Source organism: Scleropages formosus, chromosome 15 (assembly GCF_900964775.1).
Source record: "Scleropages formosus chromosome 15, fSclFor1.1, whole genome shotgun sequence".
NCBI classification, from domain to species: domain Eukaryota; kingdom Metazoa; phylum Chordata; class Actinopteri; order Osteoglossiformes; family Osteoglossidae; genus Scleropages; species Scleropages formosus.
In genome coordinates, this window is record NC_041820.1 from 8,718,001 (window position 1) to 8,738,605 (window position 20,605).

At 41.5% G+C, this 20,605-nt stretch overlaps 1 protein-coding gene across 4 annotated transcripts in view; it reads right to left on the bottom strand.

Annotated features, from left to right (window-relative positions):
- Positions 1-20,605, bottom strand: part of plcb1 (phospholipase C beta 1) — a 63,156-nt gene that overhangs the window by 37,589 nt on the left and 4,962 nt on the right. For all 4 annotated transcript variants that reach the window (XM_018733371.2, XM_018733378.2, XM_018733363.2 and 1 more), the window contains exon 3: positions 13,042-13,110. In XM_018733371.2, coding sequence (XP_018588887.1) covers positions 13,042-13,110 — 69 coding nt within the window. The remainder of the gene's footprint in view (positions 1-13,041; positions 13,111-20,605) is intronic.

Here is a 20,605-nt window from a genome sequence, read left to right on the forward strand (position 1 = left end):
ATGTTTATCGTACAGTGCTGCCACAAAATGTGAACTTAAAAAGCATTTTGACCAGACTACTTTATTTCTTAATTTTTTTCTTATCATCTTATTAACCTCTATTTTATCAAGCATTTATAAACCACTATTTGTTATTACCATTAATTGATTACTGATTACATGTCCAATGTACAAAATGTTACATGTTAAACTATGCACTGTACATTGATTTATCAACTCATACAATAGGGTAATTTTTACTGTGTTCGTTCAGGGTAAGTACCTTGATCAAGGGCACTGCAGTGGGAGCAGGGACTGAAACCCATGTCTTTGGTGACTGCTATAACCATTATGCTACCTGCTGGCCCAAAAACTGTCTGAAGCTACATCGACTGGGCTACTTGGATTTTCGGACAAACCGAAAACAGCTGCAAAGAAACTTCTTCATAAAATTGGTGAATTCCTCACTGAAAAAGTGAAAGACCCTGCAACATCATATTTATTGTAACGTCATGTTTTTTATTTTTTCCCTAGAAAGTTACTGCAGTGTGATTTATTGAACGTGGCGTGTGGATGTACAAGACCGTATGTGGCCAGCCCTGTCCTCCAGCGGCTCCACAACATCAAAACTCATTCGTCAACGTAGCAGCAGCTATGGTTAAGGGGTATCTGGGGTCACGGGGGCCGTAGGCGACAGGGGCAATCTCACTGAACCACCATCATACAAGTCATCGGGGTAACCTGTATGTAACCGGCCGGTGATGATTGATGGCATTGAGGGGGCAGGAACAGAGTTCGGTCCGGAGGGAAGCCTGGCTTAACAATCCATCACGAAGTCCATGTAGTGTGTGGACATTGTGAGACTGTGGATGACAGATGTGACTGACAGTCCCTGCCCTGTTGTCTGCCAGTAAAAATGGACACCTTGAGAGACAAGGTGATAGATAACACTGATTTACTTTGACCAGGGGCCAAATTGACAGCAAACCTTCCTGACAACATCAGCATCTATAGTGCTCCACTCTATCATCCACAACCACGCAGACTCCGCCCCCCTGACAAGAAAACCACGCCCACAATTAGTAATACAGTTCTGGCTTCTTGGTTTTGTTCTTGCACAAATCGCGTGCCAATTCACGAGTGCGTTTATTGAAATTTTATCAGGAAAAAACAGAATAAAGGAAAAGATTGCTACGGATGGATGTGCGCGTACATTTTTACAAATCAACACATCTGTTATTCACTGTCAATAAGAAGTGTGGGTCCACCTGGCCAACACCTGTATGGGAGGAACTGGACAGGAGGAGTGAAGGCAAATCAACGCACAAGTGGAAGACGTGCAGGCTCATTTCCTGATCAAACTTGCTGAGAAAAAGTTTAGCGAAAATACTTTTCCAGCAAGTAAATTCATAATTGTAGCTGTATGTTGTAAGTCAGCCAAGCGGGGCGTGTGGTGGCGTGGCAGGTTCAGCCAGTGCCCACTGTGTGGAGGGTCTGGCGTTTGAGCCCTGCTTGGGGTGCCTTGCAACAGACTGGCGTCCTGTCCTGTCCTGTCCTGTCCTGTCCTGTCCTGTCCTGGGTGTGTCCCTCCCCCTTCGGCCTTGCGCCTTGTGTTGCCGGGTAGGATCCAGCTTCCCGCAACCCCGCTCAGGGCAAGCAGTTATTTATGATGGATGGAAGTCAACTGAGTTCTCCACCGCACTGAAGGTATCCAGGGAGACTCAGCCCAGTTGAGCCACAAGCAGAGACCCCTGGAAACCACATATAAATGCTGAACCGCACACAGCCCCGGGAGATTCTGTGACCCAATAATACACTAACGTCGTTGCTCGTTCATCCATGTCTGCTGTGTCTCTCCTGGCTGTGAATGCGTCTCCCAAACCACGAGCAGCTGCAAACTGATGGGGAGTCAAATGTCACTGGTGGGCAAATCCATGCAGCAGTGCAAACGGGATCACCTTTAAATACCGCGTGAATTTTCATTGTTTCGACAGATATCCAGATTGGAACCTTGGGTATATAAGTCACGGCATGTTTTTTACGAAGGACCGGTTGACGCGGTAAACACATTCTTTACATCTCTGCATGATCATTAAGTAAAGTCAGGCACACTTCTGAGTGCAGCTCAACCTTCACTTTAAATATCCCAGAAGCAACTACTCATTAACTGTAGACAATAAAAATAAAGACTGTCAGCACACTTAACGAAATGTAAGACGAAAACATTATTATTGTTATCTATCACTATTATTGTTACTATTTTAGCTGTTTTTTTTTTAGATTTTTCTTTTTTTTTTTTTATTTATTCTGACATATGGCAGTGGACAATCACACCCCCAAGGACTCTGTTACACGAGCAGTACGTATGTGCGCTCAAGGTATTTTGGAGCAGTGGTGGGAGAGCACACTTGAAGACGTTTCGTTCTAGTCGTGCGTCCAGAAATATAAAACGTCTTTTGGTCAGTTTTTGGAAGCGTAGTCTCCAATCACCGCTCCAAAATGCTAAATATAAGAGGGGTTTTCAAGCAGCCGAGCCCTTCGCTCCTTATTTTACTACCAGTTCAGCGAGTCTTTTGTTTTTTCTGTGCTCAAGGTACGAAATGACCAGCCACGACCTGAGACTCAGCGAGCAGGAACATTCACGAGTGCGACGATAAGTGGCGTTTCCATCCGCTTCACCGCAGCGCACCGCGTTACAGCAGCATGCGAGGCGACAGGCTCCGCGCGCCATTTGAGATGCTCGACTGGAAGATCCGAGCAGACTGAACCATGCGGTGTGCGTGTGTGTGTGCTTGTCTCTGTGTGTGCATATGAACTCCCCAGGCATTCCGTGTCGCAGAGCTACTGGAGTTGAAATGCGCAACAAAGCAGGTGCAAAACATTAGACTAGTTATTGTATTTGCAGTTATTCAGAAATAAGCGCTGGCGGAGCGCACCCTCCTCTTCTCTCGTTGGGAAGCGACACGTGAGTGTTGGCTCATTAGCCCCAACAGCCTTCGGGTGCGAGCAAAGCGAGAGCACTTAGCGAGGCCTATAAGGGAGGGGGAGAAGTGGAAGGCTGCTCCGGACGCTCCCTTTGCAACTGTGCCTAAAAATGTGTTGCGTTATTATTATTTTTCTGCGAATACATTCGAGTGGTCTTCTACAGCGATTAATAAAAGCCTAAAACTGGATCTCATCGTCACGCCTGATCACTCTCAAGCACACACTCCCCGACGTGTCACGCAAGCCTTCCCACGCACCCTTGTTGTTAAGTACAGAGTTTAATTCCGGGGTACCAGGCCACTACGAGATACAAACAGCACCTCATTACAGCACAATATTGTGGAAAATACACTGTCCAGTGTCCAGCAATGCGGTTAAACTCCCGAATCCACAGAAATAACATTACATTCAGATGTTTCACATATACAGCAGAGCTAAACCAAGAGGATACAAAAAGCAATACAATTTACATTGTTGTAACCTTGACTCATAGACAACATCTGCGCATCAATTCGGAGCCTTAGGCATTACGTGGAGGTGGAGGGTAACGGAGATTCGGAGCTTCATTGACAGCTCAAAACTGGTAGATCTTCAAGGCAGGGGATCACCTACAGCTTGCACATCTTCCGTTGGCTGCTTTTCCACCTCCACCGCACTTTTGGAAAAACTCAAGGCAGAACTTACTATTGGGATTGCCACCTGTCAGTGCATTGGGTGATGCTTTGGCACACAATTTCAATTTCTATGCTAGCTTTCTTCATGAGAACAGATATTAAAGACCTCTCGAAAAACTGGTAACGGTAAAAAGTTAGTTACTTAAAAGATCATAAGTCGGAGTCCAGTTGTACAGATGTCTATATATGTAAAGGAGTAATACTGTTAACTGTGATTGATAAATTGCTCTTTAGGACAGAAATTATGTTTGCGTAGATGAATCATTATTCGCAAATTCAGTCTGTCACGTCTGTGTTTTTGTGTCCATTATGCAAGGTCTGGTTCCAGCTTTCAGGGTAAAACCAGACTACTCAAGCCCAAACCTTTAAGGGGGAGTCACAGAGTACTGTCCACTTCAAGCATCATGGCGCAAATACATTTCAACAAGTGAAATTGTTCCTTATATTGCAAAAAATTAATAAAACTAATTTCAGCAAAGGGGGGGCTATGGAATATTCTCTCAATCTGCATGGAGCGCGGCTAGAAATGTGATCTGCACCTTGTGTGCAGTTATTCTGACATATAATAATTTCCAAGGTTCGGTGCTGGAGCTGCAACTATTGTCATTTTACATGCTATCGTTAGGTGACATTATTCCATTCAACACAGAAAAAAGTGAGATCTTGCTACTGACTCTTAAAATTATGTTGACAGGGATGTTACAACACCCTTGGGAACACCTGAGCCGAGTGGAAAACCCTCCAGATGCCAGGAATTGAAGAGCTGAGGAGACATATTGGCTCATTTCCTGATCAAACTAATTAATCAAGGGCCCTGTGAGGAAAAAGAAAGATATATCCCGAGAATAGTTCTCAAACTTTTCACTGCTACTGTATAGACATATATAGTATGGCGAATTATCATTTATAATTTTCAATTAACATTATCAAAGCCACTATAATAAAAAAATTGAGAACAGAGAGTTTCCTCATGTTAGAAAACTATTTTAAAATAGTGCAAGCTTGAGTGTTTTATAATTTAAATTTAGATTTGTAAAACGGATCACACATTTTTACTGAAATAAAAAAAACGAGAACAATAAAATACAGTTTCTTTTCATTGCAAAACATAATAAATGTAACACATAATTTCATTCTCCCCCCGGATTTTCCAGATGATTCAGCTTAATAAATAGAGTAATGAAAAATAAATTGGATTTCAAATTATCTCTGCACCTGCACACAGTACAGTGCACCAATGTGCTGACTACCGTACCGTCAACCGTTATAATTGACAACATTTAATTTATGGCAGAAAAAAATAACCTGAACTTTGTCACCTTAAAATTCATATGCTTAAATAAAAACTTCAAAAATGTTTAAGTATAAAAGAAATGTTGTTTAGCCTGTTCCACGACATATACAGTATTTACTCTCCCATGTATCTTAAGAAACATTGTTTTTCAACAATCGTTTGAGCAGAAAACGAGTTTGGGAAAGTGAAAAATTATTCATTCGGCACCATTATCCAAGGAGACTTGAAATGTTATCAAGCAGTCATATCGCTATTTTCCATTTTAAATAACGGCACATTCTTATTGCATCAATTCAGGGTAAGTACCCTGATCAAGGGTACTAGAGCAGAAACGAAGTTCTGAACATCGGATCATCAGACTATAAGGCCACAACGCTGTTCACTGCAACCATTCTGCCTGCAATACAGTCAGGCTCCTTGGGAATATTTCCCAATTTCAAAAATCATAAATTAGGAGGTGCAAACTGCATCAAGAAAATATCTTGATGTACAACAAACCGTAATAAGAAAATTGTGTTATTTCCCATATGTATCTGTAACAATTTTTATGATTTATTTATTGAGCTAGCCAGAGACTTGATTATTACAAAAAGAGTAAAACTGAGTAACTATGAACACAAGATACTTTTAATCCAAAACACATGGAATCATTTAATGTAAAACTAGGAATGAAACAGAAAGGAGAGCCACGATAACACTTTTCCCTAACTTTAACCTTGGGGTCACTTCTTCACTTGGGGTCTCAGATAATGATCGGCATTGATTGCTGTGTCCATTAATTGAAGCAGCAGCAGTTTGCAGAATCCATAAATGGGTTTCTGCTGCAGCTGACACTACCGAGACCCCGGTGTGGCCGTCGTGGTGGAGCGACGCTCTGGGCGCAGGACACGGAGCACACATGTGTTCTAAGAATAGAGTGTTTGTACATTCCCACCTGGTGAGGTAACTGTTTAAAGATGTACTTAGCAGCATTTTCCAAAATTACACATAAGCAATGGTGACTAAACTGGTTTATTTGGACTATGCTGGACACATTTTATGATTCTACAGGTTAATATATTGGGTGAGACTTTGGTGGCTTTATATAACTCCCCTGTTGTTATCCTCTCCATCAACACGGATGAGCTGTTGACCGAAATAGCGCCGATGATTTAAAACCTGCAATATCTACAAACTGTCTGCTGCTATGAATGTAACAATTATACTCTTGGACTTTGGCCAACTTCATCATTAACATACATTGCCGAGGACTGAGGGCCTGGCTGACAGTGTTGAGTAAAAATGCTGTCTGGAAGAGAACAAGTGTTAAAAGCCAGCCGGTAAATAAAGTCGCTTTGTTTGACATTTGTTAACACTTAATGACAAGACCCTAGTTGTCTTGTTCAGTTTTAGCCTCCTGTCCCCTCCTCCTCTCATCAGCACATTATTCTACTGTAGCCTTATTAAGGTATACGCCAATTAATATCTAGCTTGCAACACATTTGTCTTAAAAATCATGACAACTTAGACAGTCTGTTTTCCATTTTCCTAGTGTAGGGTCTAGAGTCTGTCCTTGAAATACAGGGTTGCAGGCAGGGTACACGCTGGATGGGAAGCCAGTTGACCACAGATCAATCAGACACACGTACGCATGCTATGGGCAATTCAGAGTTACCAATTAACATGAGGGACGTCTTTGGACAGCGGAAGAACATTCAAACTCCACCCAGAATGAGTCGGATTCTAACCCACATCAGAGCCTACAGCCCAGGAAAGAGAAGACACCAAAGCTTCTCACTGTGCTTCCATGCTGTCCTCTACTCAGATACGTTTAACTAAAAACTTACACCATATACCTCCATGAATAAAGCAAATGTGCTCATGTAAAGCTGAACTCCAGTTTCAGACATATAAGAAGGACACATGAATGGTTATCTAATCCGGTATAAAATATTTATAAATAATTCACAAATACATATTTCGATGGTCCCACATTCGCTGCCAAACCCTGTGGCTCTACATCTGTCCAAGACACAGTCACAAAGCATTATGGGAAGAGACATAAGAGGCTGGAACCGTTCGCAGGCCTGACGTCAGAAAGAAAAATTGGATCTCGCAATCTCTGATATATTTCCTGCAGGCAGGTTGTCAAGCTGTGACGGACTATCAGATCCTTCTATTTAATGATAACATCCCAGGAGGTCAGACATGATGGCCAGACCTACCCGCAACTGTGTGCAGTTCACAATGTGAAGGTTAGAGCCGGAGGCCATGGCACCCTGCACCGTTTTGCCCTAAGGATGATGCTAAGCGTGGGCAAATCTCCAGGAAGCACCAGATTGCTGAAAGCGGAATTAGTGGGTCAGTAGGACGTTTCCTTCCCCCCGGACCTAGCAGAAACCAGCGCCAAAAGCAGTGTTGAGGATACTGATGTTGCACATTGAAAGCCGATGTCCTGGCTCAGAACATAATTTGGGTGTTATGAACTGAAACAAACCCGTAGTGGAAAACTATGGCGGACCTGCAATATTCCAGCTGTAAGTGTGTACAGCAACCTTACAATGGAGTGGATCGTGAACTGCGACTCTATAAAAAATAAATATAAACATTTAACACTATAAGTTAGCTTGGATAAAGGCATCAGGGAGCTAAAGTATGATAATATTGTTATGAATACAGTTATGTCTTTGGCACCGGCAGTATGCAGATTCAGATCCTACTATCTGCTGTAGTACTCCTGAACTGCTGCAGTTAAAAAAAAAAAAAATTCCCAGATGTATAAATGGGTAAATCATTGTAAGTTACTTTGAAGAAAAGTAAATGAAGAAAAAGAATAAAAATGACCTCCTTGGATGACTGATCACCATCGAAAACTCAGCCTCTCCAAAACCAAGATCCTTTACCATGGTTCATCCACCTGTAGGGGAACCCTCTGTGAAACTGGACAACATGCTCATTTCATTCACTTCATCGGTCACTTGCACATCGACTCTTGTCTCTGCTTCTCTCAACCCGCTGATGTGATAACCTGGTCCTGCAGATACATTCTCAATAGCAGCCTCAGGATCCACCCTTATTTCACATGACACTTTATGCAACTTCTGGTTCAGGCCATGGTGATATTCTACCTGGACCACTGCAACTCTCTCTTGTCTGGTCTTCTAGTCTCCTCCATCAAACCTCTCCAGCTGATACAGAATGCGGCTGCATGAAGAGTGTTTGACCTGCCAAAGCGTTCCCTTGTATCCCCTCTCCCCATCTTTCTCCATTGTCTCCCTGTAGCTGTTCCTGTCGAGTTTAAGACTCTGGTTATGGCCAACAAGATCATCAACGGATCAGCTCCAAGTCCTACAGGACCTGATTGCTCATGATGCCCCAACCAGATGTCAATGCTCCTCTATCTCTGCCCTCTGGTAGTGCCACACAGAAGAAGTCCAAAATCAAAAGTCCAAGGTTCTCTTTTCTGGCTCTAATATGGTGGATTGAGCTCTTTTTCTCACTCAGAAACACTGAATCCCTCTCATCATTCAAGAAGCATCTCAAAACACATCTCCTTGACTAATTTCTTTCCAGATCTCCTATCTACTCCATATGTTTGCATTATATCATTAGTCAAAAATACTGTTGCATTCCCTTTCAACTATGCATGCTGCTACTCATGTAAATGTTACCTCTTTTAAGATGCTGTACTTTCTACCAATTCTATATACAGCTACCCAGTTACTGTATGCCGGTTCAAACTGTGACATCAGACAAACTGAGTGTGCTTGAGAATCGAGTGTCTGCATCTATGTCTCTCCATCTGTTGGTGAAATGCACTTATGTTTTCGCTCAACTGTACGTCACTTTGCATGAAAGCATCTGCTAAATGAATAAATGTAAATGTGAAATGCTTAAAGGCATTACTATGAAGACTGGCTAATAAGTACTTTATTTATTTATCTTCAGTATCTTTGCCAGTGTAGGGTCTCCGTGGTCCAGAGCCTCCTCCAGATGCATAAAGCATGAAGCAGGATACAATCTGGACAGATCACCACTTCATCACAGGGCAATCAAACACACTCACTGACTCACATACATTATAGACAATTTAGAGTCACTAACTGGAAGTCAAGAATAATCAATCGGAAAACTCTTCTTAGTAATTGCTACTTTTAATTTATCGGAAAACATCTATTCCAAATTGGAACCAGAAGTGTGATCCCCAATGGATTCAAAAAGGTCAGCAGGGCATTAAGATGTATATTTTCTGCACAACACTGACAGGTTATTCAAAAAGCCTGTAGAAACCAACCCTGCAGGTGACACAACACTTCCTAGTCTTTTAGCACAAATGCACGGCAGCTCATACAGCTACAGCAAACTGACCGCAGTGCCTCAGCAGTTTGAATTACCAGGGAAATTAAGAAACCATTGTTCCACACCCTCTCCACACATAAACACACACAAAGAGCACAGAGTACGTATTCAGATTTCGAACCCCAGAAGCCTGAGTCATGGCCATTAATAACCACACCATTCTGTGCCATGAATATCATTAGTTGCATTAAAATGGTAATTGATATTATTTCTCAGCTGGTTGCTTTGTGTTAAAGCTCACATTCAATTTGCCCATCTCTTTTATAGCGTTTCCTCTATACCAACTTCGTGATGACGGTGCATATAGCACCAGATTTTGGACTGTAGAGGTTTTTTCCTGCTGGTTCACTTTAACTTTTAACCACAATCAGAGACAAAGGTGACCTGTACTCAGTCTGAAAGGCACAGGGCAGCTTGATGGACAAGTTTCATTAAAATAAAATAGCAATTTCATTGCTGGGAAGTGTTTACGTTGCATCCAATAGGCGGCACAGAACACAGAAGTCTCCCAATTTGTTGTGTTCAAAAGCGCTAATGCATCCGGGGGTTCGACTCAGTTCTAACAATTATCCTGCTCATTACCAGGTTGGGCAAGGAAGATCAAGCTCCTTAAAATGACTGACACAGTAAGTGCTAAAGTGGGCGATGGATCAAGGACAGCACAGCGGTAAATTTTGTCAGCGAGACATTTTGTAGTTTGTCTCACAATTTGTCATCAGTGAAACTTCCTCATCTAAAGAATAAATACTGTATATCGAGCATCAGTACCTGCAGAGTTATATCATGGAACATGAGGAAGCTCATGAAAGTAAAAGCCGTCATCACTAAGAAGCTGTTGAAGTTTTTATTGTTTTGTTGTTGACACAATGTTTTGAACCAAGGCAGTGAAAGTTTTTACCCGTTCATACAGCAATGAGGACATGCATTCATTTTACAAGAGCACTTTAGGAACCATCAGCAGGTGCACAAGTATAACAGCAGCGCCTCGGATTGATACCTTCAGGTTACAGGTCTGTATTCACATCCGCTAAGCTTTCTTTCGTCAAATTTAATCATCTACCTTTTCTTGACTTCTTGCAAAAATGTTCTGAGAGCAAACTTGAAAATCATCATCCTTTACATTTACATTTACATTTATTCATTTAGCAGACACTTTTCTCCAAAATGAGGTACATCTCAGCGAAAATACAATTTGTGCATTACATTAGGAGAAAGAGACAGTTGCAAACATGTGATTCTTAAGTAAATCTAGTTTGTTTCTTTTCACTTGATGCACTTATGTTCATCGTTCGAGTAGGTGCATCGGTACAGGAAAACTTGCACATATGATCTGAAAATACTGCAGCACAATTAGTATACATTTTATTGTTATGGACATAATATGCTGCTCTGAAAAGGTGAGTAAAAAATGTATCGGACAGTAAAAACTAGAGGTTTGTTTTTTTAAAATTCTATTCTAGCAATCAGCCTTCTATTTTAGGCGAGCTGAGAGGAGATGACAAACTTGGCAGAACGAGGTAGCTATTGTCTGGCATTCAGCTAAGCTCGGTATAATAATGCGTAATAATAAGCATTGCTGGCAAAACTCTCAGTTGTCAACATATTTTTCCTGACTTTAAATCCCCGTCTGTTTCAATTAGAGATGCAGTTTCTTTCCTGCAAGACATCAGCCCTCAACCGCCATGATTTCTGCATGCATTGCAGTCTAAGACACGATGACTCTTTGCTGTGGTTCCCTGCTGGGGGCTTAGTCTACCATACAGCATGTCCTTAATCTTGTCGTGAAATATTAGATCCTTACTTATATAAGCCTCACGTTTTCTTCTGAACTCACTTCACAGTTCTATCTATCATATCCATCCAATCGAGAAGCCTTAATGAGCTGCGCTCACAATCTGTGCACTTCTTTCTGCTTTTATCCAGTGAAATATTTTGATTAGTTACATTCAACATATTTAAAAATGAAAAATGTGGGAAAATATAAAAGAATTCATTTTTCACTGTCATATATAGGGGATAGCTGGTAGTGTAGTGGATATACAGTATCATGGAATATGAGGAAGCTCTTGAACCCAGAGGTTGCAGATTTGAACCCTGCTTCTGGCTCCAGTACCGTTCAGCAAGGTACTTGCTCTAAATTGCGCCAGTAAAGTTACCCAGCTATAGAAATGGGTAAGTAGCTGTAGGTGACTTAACACTGTAAGTTCCTTTAGAGAAAAGCACCAATTTAATAAATAATTGTTACAGAGAAATGCCTGTTCGATAATAATCCCTTCAACTCTGATTTGGTATTTCTTGGTGGTAATCTGTTTAAAACACAGAAAAACTAAACATACAGTTGTTAATCAACAGGTGCCATCACAGTTCATCATCATAATGCTTTCGGAGATCAACTGTTGCACAGAAGAAGATGCAACAAAAGGGTTCTCAAATTGCGAGCACAAACAGAGTGATACTCAGCCAAAAAGTGCAAATGAAAATGAAAGCAGGAGGTGAAGATGAGAATGAAAGGAGATACCAAAGGAAGCATGGACTTGCACACCTGACTGCATACGGCCATGAGCCGCAGTCGCCTGCGCGCTCCGGAGTAGTTTGAGAGCTGTTGCTAGGTTACGCACCATGGATATTTCTGCAAAGGGAGACGCGGCAGCGAATTTCCCTCCTAGCTCGCAACCAGCTGACAGAAATGATTAAGTTAAGACAATAAAAGGGAGCAATAAATACTCCAGCAGGGTGCCCAACATCAGAACAATGACAAATTTCTGCAACAGGAGTCCGTGTATGAAACACATGCAGGTGAAGGCATTGAAAGGATGCAGGTTTCGAACCATATTGAAAAACATCTAACGTACCACTGGGCTTTCAAAGCACATATAAGAGTATGAAACTTCAAAACACATACGTGACAGTTAAAGCACAAACGGGGAGGGACGGGACAGCTTTGTGAACCTATGAAGGATGCACACTGGGACCTAGAAGGGTTCGCGTCTACTAAAAGTACTTTCCGTTCCAGTTTCCTGCCTTCTTCCATTTCCTACCGAAAGGTTTTATTTCCTAGTTCTGCTCCCTTTGTGTTCTTTCAGCCAGAAAGGCTTTTCTTTTTGGCTGGCTCTCGAGGCCCTCTCTGGATTCCGGCATTTTCCGTGCGGCGTAGCCTCGCTTGGCATGAAAGCACCCAGCTTACTCACCCAGAAAGGGGGCAGCTGCGCCACCGCGTCGCCACTTTTATTGCCACGCAGCGAGCAAATCGGCCAGCGATAAGCGGGGAGACGCGGGCAACAAGAACAGATCCCAAAGGCCCGGCTGGATGCGCAGAATTAAAGTTAAATTGCACTCATTTTCGAAAAGTGTCAAGTGAGTTGTCTGGTCAGGAGCACATGGCAGTCAAATGACAAGAGCCCAGTAAACAGTCAACACTGAACGCCGAACTCCGTGTTCTTTCTCCGTGTTCGGGACAAAAATAGGACACAGAAGAACAATTGTTCAGGGTTCGGACCGTGTTGTCTCAGGTCATTCATTGTAATGATTTCACACAGACTGGTACAAAAAGATACAAAAAAAAAAAAATCACAGAAATATATAGTTATATACTGTATATTTATATATACTTCTTACAAATACATACTGTACTAAGCAGTAAGATGACAGAAAAGTAATTTCACTCCCCCCTAAAAATGTAGGTGAATGATTAAACCTTTCTAATGGATGTGTACTGTATATTTATGCAAAAGTGAAAAATGTAACAGCGAAAACAATAAGAACAGTTGGTACCTTTGGCGTCTTTGTGCATTTCCCAGTTCTTGCATCCTTGATGTAGGTGATGTCCAAGATTTCAGTTTCCTGTAAAACCAAATTGTAGGAGACAAATATACAGTAAGGTGTAATGTCTCAGTGGGTTAGAGAGGCTAGTGCTCAACGGAGTAACAATGAATGAAAATATTGTTAAGAACTCAACCGTACTTCATTTGTAAACACTTCTTGTTGAGCTACACCAGAAAACATTTACCATAAGACTTACCATATGTTTCTAGTTTGCTTCTACCCATTCAGCTTTTGAAATCGGGTTGCAGAATAAAGGTACTGAAGTGAATTAATTATCAGTCATCAATTAAAATTAATCTCTAGCAATTTCTCAATGTACTAGACTGTGAGAACCATAATTTGCTGCTTGATTTGAAAGTACTTTTTTGAAGGAATGTAAATGAATGTGAAAGACAAATAAGTCTTTCAGATAATAAATCCTTTGGCTTTAAAAAGATACCAAGTATTTCTTTAATCACATGTAATCTGATGCCAACACACTTGGGGTTTTTAATTTTAACAGGAAATAGGTTTTAGTGACGTGCACATGGTTGCATTAAATATGCTGTGATTTGTATAATGTAATACACACACACACATACGTAGTGCAATAAATCACTACAAAGCATTACACAGTACACCACTGGCCTCTATAGAAACAAACTGTGGAACATACTGATATGATATCCAGTTGACAGCTGCATGAAATATGTCTAGTAAGAGTCAGCAGATGCCTTGAGGGGTCTGACAAAGAATCTGGACTTTATTCATTCATCTTCTAAACCCGCTAAACCCGCTTACGCAGAATAGGGTCGCAGGGGGCCTGGAGCTTATCCAAGAAACATTGGAAGCAAGACAGAAACCTTGGACACTGGACAGGATGGCAGGTCATCCCAGGACAGACTCAGGGACACACACAATCCAAATGCAACTTAATGCCAACAGACTGCTACGCTCTTCTACATCTGCCCGCCTGGTGGTCCCGAGAGCAAAAGGTAAAGCACGACATTTCTTGGTTCTGGCTCTGTTGTGGTAGAACGACCTCCCTCTCTCACTCAGAACCACTGATTCTCTGTCCACATTTAAAAAGAGTCTTAAAACTCACCTTTTCAGACTCACTTCACCCATGATCTCTTAAGTTCATGTAAGGTGTAAATGTTCATGCGCTCTAATTTTAAGATGATGCCCAGATAAACCATTACACAGCTACTCCTGTAATGTAATGCAAATGATTACATGTATCTCCAAAAAAAAATTTCTAGGAAGGTGATCAGGAATCACAGGGGGGCGCGATGGCACAGTGGGTTGGACTGGGTCTTGCTCTCTGGTGGGTCTGGGGTTCAAGTCCCGCTTGGGGTGCCTTGCGACGGACTGGTGTCCCGTCCTGGGTGTGTCCTCTCCCCCTCCGGCCTTACACCCTGAGTTGCCGGGTAGGCTCCGGTTCCCCGCGACCCTGTATGGGATAAGCGGTTCAGAAAATGTATGTGTGCGTGTGTGTGTGTGTGTGTGTGTGTGTGTGTGATCAGGAATCATGAATATTCTGGTAAGGTTTTATGCAGCTACTCCTCTGATGAACATTGGTTCATACGGTGGAAAGAAGCTAACTAACTGCACCTAAGTATCACACATCTGCATCTATATCTCTCTTTCTGTTAATGTAATGTACACATTGTATTTCCTATGAGCTGTACATCGCTTTGGAGAAAAGTGTCTGTTAAATGAATAAATGTAAATGTAAAATGTAACGCGACCAGTCCAACTAATCAACATATCTTTGTACTGCGGGTGGAAACAGAACCAGCAGCTCAGTCAAGAATCGAACCCGGGGCCAAGTACTTCACAGCTACCTGGTGTGCTCAGAAAAATGAAAAATAAGCAAAACTAAGATATCCTCTACTTGGAAGCCTCAAGGTCCATCCAAGGATTATGTTGTGCATCCAAGGCTGAATACGTGCAGAGCTGTTTTAATTCTAAGATAAAGACACATTTATTGCCAGTGAATACCATAGCAGGTACTCCATATAAATTATTTATTTACAGGTACGCATTATTTAATGATAACTATAAAAACTACTTCTAGCCACACCTATTCATTTACACCAGCTTTGGCTCTCTCTGCAGAGGTGCATATTTTGATGCAGGAATAAACCTTAATCCGCCTCTCACTTTGATACAAGGCTGACAGAGGAGCTGGTATTTTAAATATCATAGCCTTGAAGCTACAAATTGCACAGACGCTGGCAGAGCTGTGAAAATATTGAGCCTTATCTTGCCAAGTTTACTATGCTAAAAGAAAAAAAAGGATGACCTAAATTTCTGACACACTTAGCCATAAAACGGAAAAATGGGTTACACTAGTGATGTGAGCAAATTCCATATTGGGTACAATTATGGTTCTTTCAAGCCACACATACATGTTCAGTCCTATTTGCTTAATATAAGTAAGTACCAAATACGAGCGCTCGTATTATGGGTTATTTAGTGTTTACATTTCTGCCATCAACTACGCTGTCGAGGAAGGGCGACCACCCTCTGATTCGTTGCAAGGTATGTCAATCTGAGATTTACGGCCAATTGGAGACAAGGAGGTGTGGCTAGATCGAATTTCAATGCCGAATCCTTTTGTTTTAGATGCACTGACAAAACATAAAACAGATCTGTTCCCAGGATTTATGATTTTGCTTTTTATACCGCAAAGCTCTTGTTTATTTTAAGTGGTTTTTTTTTTTCTTTTTTTCCCCTCAAATCTTTCTGTGTACTTACTCCCTTACCACATTTATTGAAGCCAGTTAGGTGCAATTAATTTGCAGTCCCTCATTAACTAGACACACTGACTGAAACCCCTTGTCCCAAGTGGGGTTGCGGCAAGCCAAAGTCTAACCCAGCAACACAGGGCACAAGGCCAGAGGGGACACACCCAAGACAGGACGCCAGTCCATCACAAGGCACCCCGAGCAGGACTTGAACCCCAGACCTCCTACAGAGCAGGACCCAGCCAAATCTGCTGCGCTACTGCACCCCCTCCCTATTAACCAGTTTACTGATTTACTACACACAACTCCCTTAGCACACTTGTGTAGAAAATACTGCTTATCCATCCATCCTTCCATCCATCCATCCAATGGTTTTTCAATAACTTTTCACCCACTCAGAACAAAAGTTCATATTCTTTTGCTTTCTCTGAGTTGGGAATTGCTTTGGAGAAAAGTGTCTGCTAATTGAATAAATGTGAATGTAAATGCCAAATACTATTTAAACTGTTCATACTCTATTAACATTCAAATCACCATTACAGACTAAATGGAATTTGTTGTACAGCAAAATAATCAAAGTAATAAAAGGAATATAAAAAAAATGTAATGCGAAACAGATGACAGGTAAACACATATAGAACAACTTAACATGCACATTTGTCTAAAAATATGAGTTGTGAGTAAGATACAGAGAACTAAAATATTGACGAAGACAGAGCCTGCAGGCCTGATTTTATTTTAATTTACTTTACTCTTTAAGGCAGCTTGCCTCAAGAGAGGCATTGCCATTCTGCCTCATCTCCTGACACGTGTGTAAAGGGGCAGGATTGTTTAATGCACACCACCCACACTCTGCTGAGAAATAACCCTCCTCAGCTGGAGATCCCAGAGAATGGAAATGTTCCTTATTAGGGCGGTCTGCGTAATGAGAAGATTTCCTCACAAGTGACAAAGCATAGTGCGCAAGCCCTCCGGACCACCGGGTCTGAAGGTGCAAAATGCACCTAGCTGTCCACATCTACCCCGTTTAGGGGCACACACTTATGACATTTAGTCTAGACAAAGGGTGCCACCATGTGGAATGCATCAGAAGCCCCTCCTAACCCCCCCCCAATATCCAGAAGTGTTCCCATTAGGAAACAATCTGTACAGTTCCTTGACCTGGGGCTGGTTATCAGCTCTAAACTCAGTTATGGGTAAAGGTCCCAGACGATATCTCTGATTTAGACGGACGGGACAGAGGAATCTTTCTGGACACCAGAACACTAGAGAACTTCCGAGATGTTACTTATGACAGCACTTCTGAAAGCTTCTGACTAAAACTTCTGTTTCATTTCATCTTCCGTGTTTTTGCACAAAATAATTCACCCTTCAGTGCTTGTCCCATACAGAGTCGCGGTGGTCCAGAGCTTATCCAGGAAGTACTGGGCACGAGGAAGGGTGCATTCGGGATGGATGGGTTCTATTGCAATGCAATCTCTCTCACACACACACAAAGGGCAATCCAGAGCCCCCAGTTCACCTGAAACACATATCTTTGGACTGAAAACTCCACATAAACCAGATTTGAACTCAAATCTAAACCGACAGTCCAGGTACCATGAATGCACCAACGCTAGCCAGTGCACCACCATACAGCCCAGCCTTTTACTAAATATAAATCGATGCTGTAAATGCAGGTTTTGATTTTTGTCCTGCATGTTTCGTGTACAATCTATTCTTGTCTCTTCAGCTACATTGTTAGAAAGCAAGAAATTTTTTGCATATTCACTTGTGAACCCATTGCTTTAGCAATGCTTAAGACAGGGTGAATAACACCTTTGATAAAGTTCATGTGCAAGATAATAACCCACAAATATGTATTAAAAATGGCACTAAGAGACTGTGGATTCCAGTGGCAAAACTGTGAACTGGGTCTAGAACTCGAAACGTTTACCTGCCAGGTTAACAAACCTGCCACGCTTCTTCAGAATGTGCAAAAACATTGACTTTTCCCAGCCAAAACAGAGATGTTTGATTACAGCGAGCTATTTTGCACCTGAATAAGCCGATCGGTAACATGTTAAGTTGCTTTATGGTTACCGCCCAGTCCATTCAACCGCCCCCTGCCCCCAAACCAATAAGTACAATCACCTTGTTTTAAAAGGGACAAACACTGAGATTCACTCACACTGCTGTGCTTCAGCAGCGCCATGGCAACAGGCAAAGGGGTGATGCAATTTTAAGGCCACCATTCAGTGCTGCACAAATCAGCTTGTAGGGAGCGTAGCCAATGACAAAGGATGTGAATCAGCTGGGAGCTCAAACTAACTTTCCTGTCCGGTGACTCCACGCTCAAGAAAATCAGAAATAACCACGGTATCACGCTGTATGTGTGTATCCGTAGCTTTCTCCAATCTGTGCATTTTAAACGCAAAGTGGAGGTATTTTCAACCATAAGGGTATCTTTTCATATGGATACTTTATTTATTCTGAGCGTAATATATTTACTTTCCCATAAAAAATGCATTTCTAACAGCTGTAATAGCTGTACTGAAAGCCAAAGCTTCTTGTCCTCCTGGAGTACCTAAATGGTTTTATAGACCACAAAGTAAATCAACGTAATGTAACGTAACATCAGCATGACTCTGTCCTCACTGCCGAAGGTCGTATCATCCCGTGTCTGTGCCGTAATAAAAAAGTTCTGGTTCCTCAACGGACATGTTAGCGCGGTCTGGCGTTTTGATGGTTGGCCTCTTTGAAATGTCACATTATTCATCTTCTGGACGACAAACTTCAATGACTCATTCAAATATAATGTGATTCAATATGGCTGGCTAACTGGAGTGTAGCTGATTTACTTACGTAACCAATATTCTGGAGTAAGAGTCAGTCTGAAAGCAAGGAGTCCTGTTTTCCCCATGTTATCAATAGCACCTAACACAGCCCCACTTCCGCTGGCAACTGCTGGTTAAATACATTACGCTCAGCCACAGTTGCCATGTTAACTGGAATAAGAAAAAAAATACAAGGTCGCCCGGCAAAACCGCTGGCACAAAGCAACCAGGCTTTTGAAAAGGAAAAAAAACAAACCTTTGGGTTGCCTGTAACGTGTCTATTTTGAATGCAATGTTATGGACACGTCATTGTGTTGTCCGTTGTCGGTTCGAATGAATGCGAGCGCGTCGGAGGAGGGGATGCGGGCTGTCGGCTCGCTAGCACAAAAATACAATAGCAGATTGACCGTGCCGTTTGTCCGTTAGAATCAATATCTCCGAAATGAATTCCAGGACAGCTCTTGGGAGCGTCATTCCCTGTCAGATGCTGCAACTCTGACATAAACATAACTGGCATTTCGCTTAGCAAGGACTGAGCTCACATTATTCTAACTTTAATCAGAACGTTTTCTACAGTTGTATGTATATATATATATATATATATATATATATATACACACACATATCATTCATATGCTTTCATATGTTATAATACGATGTTATAGCATGTCATCCGTTAAAACACCATCAATTTTCTGGCCTGTAACAATATTTACTTGCCTGCACTTTGCTTTTCTACCCCACATGACAAAAATAAGGATAGAGGGGAAAATCTAACCTTGCACGTCTGGAAAGCTTTGCTTGCACTCAATGAAGATCACCGACGCTGAAACGTTGCCATTTCCTTTTTTATCCCGGTGACTTGACAGCAGTGTTGGAACATAGTCTTTTTCTTATGTAATCCTGTTGTCTAGCTACCCGAGTAAACTTACACAGACAGCTCTGAATCATGGAGGGAAAGCACTTGCACTCGAAAGATTCATGCAGAATTACATGACAACGCTGATCATTTTTTAACATCTTTGCTACCCATCAAAACTGATGGCGATCCACTATTCCGTGAAAACATAAAGGCCCGATTTACTTTTCCATAAATTATTTCTCAAAAAATAAAATGGTGTTCATTTAAAAAATGAATACCAAAAACTGTGATGTGAGCAGAGGACAAAATTAAGACGTGAAGTGCATGAGAACGAAGCTAAATACGCTTCTCTGGTGTACTTTCATATTAGACACTCTCCATACCTCTTCTATCCAAACTTCAAATAGGACTTTATAATTACAAAAAGTTTAGACAACTTAAAAATAGACCACAAATGTTATATTTTTATTCCATAATAAAATTCTGTTAAAAAATTCCGCTGAGGAATGTCTCAATTCCCTGAAGTTATAATCTTTATTTGTAAGATGGATAGATATACTACGTTGCTGAAGTCCGAGAGAGGCATTAGAAAATGAGTGTTTGCTTGGCACTGTGGAGATGATACGATGATTAGTACATTCCTATCTTAGCTATTAAAATATACGTACGTGAATTTTCTTTATATTTACAATGTCCTGTGACTTTCATTGTGGGCTTATATTCAAAATATTCCAATATCATGCAAATTACCCTGCTGCTGTAATTTGACCATTTGTTTAGTTGGAACCTCCTATGAGAGGACAGCTGTACAGCAATTCTTAATTTTACCGAAAAATGCAAATATCACCATAGTAAAAATCTTCTCACCTTAATTTGTTCAACCCAAGTAATAAGAATACTTGTATTGTATACAGGTACACTGCTGCAATATGGAAGTTTATTACAAGCACTCCGGTTGGTTTATTAAGTTAAACCGAGTTGTTTGCATCATAATGCACCTCAGTTGATTTGCTGGTGCTGCAATAACACACTTAGTACATATTGCAGCAGTAAAATACAAATCCTGGGGTAGTGCTCTCGAACAGCGTTGGGTCGACCGACTG